Source organism: Nanorana parkeri, unplaced genomic scaffold (assembly GCF_000935625.1).
Source record: "Nanorana parkeri isolate BGI_ZX_2015 unplaced genomic scaffold, ASM93562v1 scaffold99, whole genome shotgun sequence".
In the NCBI taxonomy this organism is placed as follows: domain Eukaryota; kingdom Metazoa; phylum Chordata; class Amphibia; order Anura; family Dicroglossidae; genus Nanorana; species Nanorana parkeri.
In genome coordinates, this window is record NW_017306367.1 from 103,320 (window position 1) to 111,037 (window position 7,718).

General features: G+C 46.9%; 1 protein-coding gene across 1 annotated transcript in view; it reads left to right on the plus strand.

Moving 5' to 3' along the window:
• Positions 1 to 116: 116 nt before the first annotated feature.
• The window catches only part of CUNH11orf68 (chromosome unknown C11orf68 homolog), a 57,907-nt gene continuing 50,305 nt past the window's right edge, over positions 117 to 7,718 (plus strand). Inside the window, exon 1 of the mRNA XM_018552877.1 lies at positions 117 to 295. Coding sequence (XP_018408379.1) covers positions 288 to 295 — 8 coding nt within the window. The 5' untranslated portion in view covers positions 117 to 287. The remainder of the gene's footprint in view (positions 296 to 7,718) is intronic.

Consider the following 7,718-nt stretch of genomic DNA (forward strand, 5'->3'; position numbering starts at 1 on the left):
AACGTGTTACTTGTGCTGTATAACACACACAATAGCTGCTCAGTGTCGCGGTGCTATTTTCATGTACACTTTCGACTTCACACAGCAGTCCAGTGGTATGCGAAGCCAAGTATTGTCCTGTTTTCTTCCTTGTTAATAAAGTTTTGCATTTCCTGTACGTTTACAATCGAACGAATATGTCTGCTGTCGCCTAGGTAACGGGGCCTACAACTTGAAGTTTGATCAGGCAGACATGACAACGGAGCCTTCCCTCCAGTAAGCCATCTGTGTAACTGTATTTGAGGTATATGCCCTGGTTAATGAACGACCTTTCGTTTCCTGACAGTTTGTGCTGTGTCTAGAAATATGGTCTCTTTTCACCACTTAGTATTTTTATCATGACACATTTCGTTTTCTTTACAGGCATATTTCCAGCACTTTTCTCCTGTGGTATTTGCCTGCTCGTTGTCTTGCTATTATCTTTCTGTGTTGCTTGTGTCAACTAGTACAGTACTAGTCATACAATACTTACACCATAACTCCTAACTGTCCCTTATGTGGAGACAATCCCTCTGTCCTTCTTTCCTCCTCAGTTGTCCCTTTTTTTTGTTATGATGTATAGAGCTCTACAAAAATGCACGATTGAACTACCAAAACATTTCAATCCAACCTCATTGGCCTGCTTGACACCTATTCACAGCATTTAACACTATATTTGCATTAGTGCTTTGTAGTGCCATTTTTGATTGCCTCCCCAGCACACTAAAGGAATACACAGCACTGTTCTGTATTGCTATGTGCTGTGTTGGGAAAAAGAGTGCAGGTATATTTTTTGGTCCATTGTGGTGTATTGGCTGCCTTAATGCGATGTACATTATCACACAACATTATTTTTGCATTAATGCACCAGTGTGCACAGTTGTAATATGTGCTATAAAGCTGAACTCCAGCAATAAACAATTATGTATACTTGCACTGGTCCAGCCTGTCACAATACAAGTATCTAGTATTTTTATCAATTAATACTAACAGCGTTATTCACAAAAGGGTGAAGAGTTTGGAGAAGGCAGGAGACGTGAACAATCTAGGCCAAAATAGCTGATTTGGACAAATTCTCAAATTCAGCTCTCTTTCCAGTTCAGCTATTGTGGCCTAGATTGTTCACTTCTCCTGCCTTCTCCAAACTCTTTACCCTTTTGTGAATAACCCTGTAAGTGTTTTCTAATTGATTGAGGTAGGGATGTTCAAATACCAGTGCTGATACTTGGCATTTTCACGAGAACTACCAGGGTCGCAGCGGTTGCAGCTGTGACAGGGCCCTGGCGCTCCACCACTGTACTGAAATCATTGGTTTGTATTGTTTTAGAAAAACTGTCACATGACAATAAACAAAAATGTATCAGTAATTGTATCTGAGAGTACTTGGACAAGTACTTGGTCTAGAAAAAATGGTATCGGTGAGTACCTAATAAATATTTATATATATAAAACAAATCATACATTATAACAGGGATGCACAAATCCCAGGAGCCCCGTATGCTCCTTACAAATGGCAGCTGCCTCCTAACCTTTGAGGTTTTTTTCTAGTCTTAATCTTGGAGCCTGAAAAGTATCAGTACTTGTACTTGTACCAAGTACTGTACTTGGTATCTGAACATCCCTAGGATGAGGGGTGGCAGTATTCATTGATAAAATACTAGGCATTCGCTGAATGGCTGCTGTGCCAAGGGAGCCATCTTCTGTATTTTCACAGAAGTTGCTCAGCACAGTGGCAGTACCAGGATGTGGAAGATCGCTGTAAATCGCTGTAGTAGTGCCAGCTACTACAGTGTTTCACAGGATGACTGCGGCCCTGGCAGGGTTAAAATATCTATACTTCCATTGTGCCAAGTTAGACCAATGTAAGTATACATTTTTAATATTAGGGATGCACCGATATATAGGGCGCCGAAAATGGCACTTTTGGCATAATGCCGAAAGTGCCATTTTCTGGCCGATACAGCAGTGCATCCATTCTTTCTTTCCTCCCCACTGGGCAGTTGCCCTGTGTCTCAGCGGGGAGGAGAGAGACTGTCACAGGAGGTTGAGCGTTGTGAGCGGCGTCGTCTCTCCTCCCCGCACCACTCAGCCTCCTGTTACAGATCAGAGGAGATTGGTGTTGGCGGACACAGCCAACGCTGTCACAGGAAGCTGAACTCCGCTCACTCAGCCTCCCGTGACAGCGTGGAGGAGGGAGAGCGAGTACAAACACTCAGTGATCGCTGAGTGTTTGTAAATAATTGAGGACAGATTATGTTGACTATATTCTCAATTATGAAGGAATGGGAAGTGATCTACATCACCTCCTGTTTATTCATGATTGTGGTTATGAATGAACAGGAACACTCCTAGAGGATTCCTGTTCATTTATAACAGGGGCTGCAGAAAAAGAGCTTTTTCTCTCTCTTTTTCTATTTTAAATGGGAAATATCAGGGGTCTGTTTAGACCCCTAATATTTCCCCAAAGCCCCTAAAAGTAAAAAAAATATTAAATAAAAAATGAATAAATTAAAAAGTTTATAAAAAAGAAAATATTTTTTTTTTTTTTAAAAAGTTAAAATAAAAAAGGTTCGTTTCGGCCTGACATTTTCTTTCTTTCTTTCGGTTTTGTTTCGGTTTTGAAATTTTTATTTCGTTGCACCTCTATTTAATATTTAAATCTTGAGTTCAGCTTTATTCATTGCCTTTATTTTGAAAGGCCAGTAGAAAGGAAAATGAGTGGTGGAAGAAAAAGCACCTGTGAGTTTAAAGTGTAACTGCAGCTTTAATGCAGTTTCACTTATATTGTACTTTTTTTACCTGTCCCTGATTTAGCAAAATATGGCCCACGTAGCTGCAGAGTAGCTTGACAAAATCTTCTCAGCATGTGTAGTACACTCTCCATTAAAACATATTGAGAGTTTGTACTCCACTTCCCAACGTTTCTCTCATTTTAAAGAGTTGTTTAGAGGTATAGTAGATTTATAGTACATGTGTGAAGGGCAACGGGATCAGCAGAATGTGACTGAGAACATAGTTCTAAAGGTGCCCATACACTGCACGATTCTCGTACGAGAATCACGGGAAATCCTGCGATCGTACGAGAATCGTGCAATGTGAAGGCGTGCAACCGTTTCTACTGTACGGTCTCGCATCTTTTGTCTAAGGAGCATGCTAGAAAACCAGCCGAAAATCTTACGATTTTCATCTGGTTTGAATGATGCTAAGGAGACAGATGCCGAACGGACCGGTGTGCGCACGCAGGGGTGGGCTTTGCGATGATCGCAAGTACGATCTGCCATCTGTATGGCCACCTTTAGTCTCATAGTTGTCTGCTGATTTTCCCCAGTCATCTTCCAGGGCAGCCCATGAGATAAGGCTCCGCCTGCCTGCAACAGGAAACACATCAACCACATTTAAATAAATAGACCCCTCCCTCCATCCCAATTCAGTTTTTTTGTGTTTCCTCCGGCTACACAGGTTCACATCGTAATGTTTGTTGTTTTCAGGGCTCGTTTTTCTATTTGCCTCAGGGCAGAGCCTAACCCTGATATGCGTTGGGACCTACTCCAGGATTTCCTGCTGCAGCGCATACAGGGACCCCTTGTCGGACCCCCATCCGAGACTAGGCCTAGGTTCCCCTCCGTCATTCAGGGAGGGCAACCATCCTCCTGTACGTGAGTGGCTCCAGATGGTGACCCCCCCGGTGTGCAGTTGTGGCAAGGGTATACCCTGAGCGGTGTCCGGCACCCCCTCTTGGTGACAGGAAGGGGGTAGGGTCTAGTGTGGGTGCAGTGGAGACACTTACCGGTGGTAGAAGTGGTCACTGTTCCATGGGCCATGGTTCCGTCCGGTGGGCCGCATGGTGGCTTGCGTGGGAGAGTTGCGGCGTCTGCAGGCAGCTCCGAAGAGGTAGCTTGAGGGCAATGTTCTATTGCTAGGTGGTCCTTCCACCAGCTGGGAGCGCTGTGGCGGCGTCTGTAGGAAGCGAGGCGCGTCATCAAGACCGCGTGGTGCGGTGACGCGCTTCCGGTGCGCCATTTCCGGGTTCCAGGACGCTCGCGCGCGCTGGCCAGTTTAAAGGCAGCTGGGGACGGAGACAGTCGGCATGTGAGGCAGCTGAAGCACCTCCCATAACAAACGCCGCTCGGCCACGACTATTGAGGCTGCACACCTCGCGGACTGACCGGGACCACATACGGTCAGTGGGGACGTCAGGAGCGGGCCAATAGCGCGGTCGGCAGTGAGCTGCAATATGCCCACGGAGACCGGACCTGGTGTTGCCCACCCAGATCTGGGAGAGCATGGCACTGGCGCTAAGGTAGGCGAGTTTTATTGGTGATTCTCCTCTATCCTTACTCAGCTTGTATTGGGGGCCTGTGGTACAGGACAAGCTGGGCTGTGTTGTTTCTCAAGCATTGTTTGCATAGTGGCCTCGGAGGATAAGCCCCTTGCTGGAACTAGTGGCTCTCCCCAAAAGGGAAGAAGTGTGCCTCACTGAACGCCAAAATGTCACCTTCATGGTCCAAACCCCTGTGCAAACATCGGGGGAAGGTAGCTCGATGGGCTATGCAGAAAGCTGCACGAGCAAGCAAGCTCCCAGTGAATCCTCGGGCTCTCAGGTAGAGTCAGAGGATCAGGATGAGTCGGAGGGGAAGCACTCACCGGGGCTGATGGCATTGGCGACGGAGATTCTGTCATGGGCATAACGCAACCTCTTATCCCTGACGGCGAGACATATCAAAGGCAGCCTGAACGAACTGGCAGACTCGCTCAGCCGCACGGAGCTTCACAGGTCCGAAGGGTCGCTGAATGCGAGAACGTTTGCCTGGATCACCAGCTTGTGGGGCTGCCCGGAGGTGGACCTCTTCGCAGCTGCCAACAACAGGCAGGTGGAACAATTTTTTTTCCCTCTCCAGGAACGACGGTGCTCTAGTGGTAGACGCTTTGGCGCACCCGTGGAGGTTCCGTTTGGGTTACGCATTTCCCCCACTACAATTGATTCCGAATGTACTTCGGAAACTCAGAGGGGAGAGGCTGATGTTAATTTTGATAGCGCCATACTGGCAGAAGAGGACGTGGTTCACGACACTCCTAGAGCTTTGTGTGGAGGGGCCGCTGTTTCTTCCACCGACGGCAGACTTGCTGGTACAGGGCACGGTGAACCATCCGCAAGTACAGTCTTTAAATTTAGCGGCGTGGCTTCTGAGAGGGAGGTGCTGATGAATAAAGGATTATCAGCACAAGTTGTCTCCACATTGCTGCACAGTAGAAAACCAGTTACAGCTGCAATTTACCTGAAAGTGTGGAGAGTCTTTTCAAGCTGGTACAACAGCCGAGGTAGACCGACGGCCGACATGGTGCCGTTGGTTTTAGATTTTCTGCAGGGGGGTCTGGACAAGGGTCTTTCCTGTAGTACACTGAAAGTACAGGTGATGGCTTTGTCTAATTTTGTAGATATTAGGCTGGCAGAGGAACCTCTCATAAAAAGGTTTATGCGAGCTGTGGTAAGGATGAAACCCCCAAGGAGTAAGGTGGTGCCGAATTGGGATCTCTCGGTGGTATTGCAGGGGTTTCTCAAACAGCCTTTCGAACCCCTGGGGGAGTGTTCCATCCACAACCTGACGGTGAAGACGGCCCTCTTGGTAGCGTTGGTTTCTGCTCGGAGAGTGAGCGAGATTCAAGCCTTCTCCATGGCTGACCCGTACTGCACCATTATGGCAGATAAAATTGTGCTACGGCCAGACCCGGCTTTTTTGCCGAAGGTGGTGTCCACCTTCCATAGGACTCAGGAGGTGGTCATTCCTTCGTTTGCAACTAACCCTACCTCTGCTGGGGAAAGGGAATGGCAGGGCATTGATGTACGCAGGTGCGTCCTGGAGTACCTTAGGGTCACGAAACCTTGGAGACGGTCAACTCGTCTCTTCGTACTATTTGGGGGTCCCACTAGAGGGAACAGGGCCACTAAAAGCACTATTGCTAGGTGGATTAAAATGGCCATATCTGCGATTTACAACGCTCAGGGGTTGGCGTTGCCAGGGTCGCTCACAGCACACTCCACTAGAGCATGGGCCACTTCATGGGCAGAGCGAGCAGGGGCTACTCCCGACCAGATCTGTAGAGCAGCCACGTGGTCCAGTTTCCAGACCTTCGTCAGGCATTACAGACTGGAACTCATGCTCCAACAAGACCAGGCATTTGGCAGGAAGGTCCTGCAAGCTGTGGTCCCACCCTAGGAGGTAAGATTTGTCCTCACTGATCCTCTCATGGGCTGTCCTGGAAGATGACTGGGGAAAACATGAGTTGATTACCTGATAACTCTGTTTCCAGGAATCTTCCAGGACAGCAGATTCCCGCCCTTGGTTGGTAGCCAGGGGACATCCGTGTATTGATAAGCTGGTGTCCCCCCCTAGGACGTAAGATTTGTCCTCACTGATCCTCTCATGGGCTGTCCTGGAAGATGACTGGGGAAAACATGAGTTGATTACCTGATAACTCTGTTTCCAGGAATCTTCCAGGACAGCAGATTCCCGCCCTTGGTTGGTAGCCAGGGGACATCCGTGTATTGATGTTAGAGGGGATACTTTGAAATGTTTGGTAGCCTTCGGTTCTAGAGGGTACTGAATTGGGATGGTAGGAGGGGTCTATTTATTTAAATGTGGTTGATGTGTTTCCTGTTGCAGGCAGGCGGAGCCTTATCTCATGGGCTGTCCTGGAAGATTCCTGGAAACAGAGTTATCAGGTAATCAACTCATGTTTTCAGGCACAGTAGTCCTGTTTGTACAGTACAGGTCTGGGCAGTGGCATCAGCAAAAGATGACAGAGCACAGTTTAATTATTTCTTGCTGATTTCCATGTACAGTCCTTTTCCTACACTGTATGTTTGGGAAGTGGGATCAGTGGAAGGTGACAGAGGGCATAGTATTGTAGTTGTTATCTGATTTGCAGACAAAGTCCTGGTTGTATAGTCTGGGCACCAGAATTAGGGGAAATTGGAGTCCAGTAGGATCAAACGGAAATTACCTTAGAGAGTGTTACTGGCTCTGTTCTTTGGCTTGGTGCATGTGGGACTTTGCAGGAGCAAGTTCTAGTAGCTACAGCATACAATAGTTAACATCAGCTATACCGGATAACAAGAGCAGCTACTGAAGATAGTGATTCTTTAGCTAGTTACAAATGCAGCAAATAGTCAATTGTTCAGTGACTAAGCTCCAGTTGGCTGAAATCTGTGCAACATACTTTTCTTTAACTGCAATTATTTTCTTCCTGGCATCATAGCTAAGGAAAGTGATATTGTAGCTGCTACAAATTGCCACTACAGAAATCACTCATTATTATCAGGACTCAAAATTTCAAGTCCTGAGCTACTAGCCAGGCCTTAACAGTTAATCGCCACCAGTTGCCCCACCTAACCCCTACCCTGATGCGGCCTTAACTCCCCCCTAAACACACCCTCTTAAATTACCTAATGAAATTACACTTTTAAATGTTATATGCAGAATAAAGTTACAAAAATAAATATTAACAACAACAGTATTAACATAAAGCAATGTAAACATTGCTGCCCTCCACCTCCCCACATATAAAATAATACCCTCTCCCCTGTTCTCTGCCCCCCACGTATAAAATAATACCCCACTGTTCTCTGCCCCCCACATATAAAATAATACCCCACTGTTCTCTGCCCCCCACATATAAAATAATACACTCTCTCCCCCTTT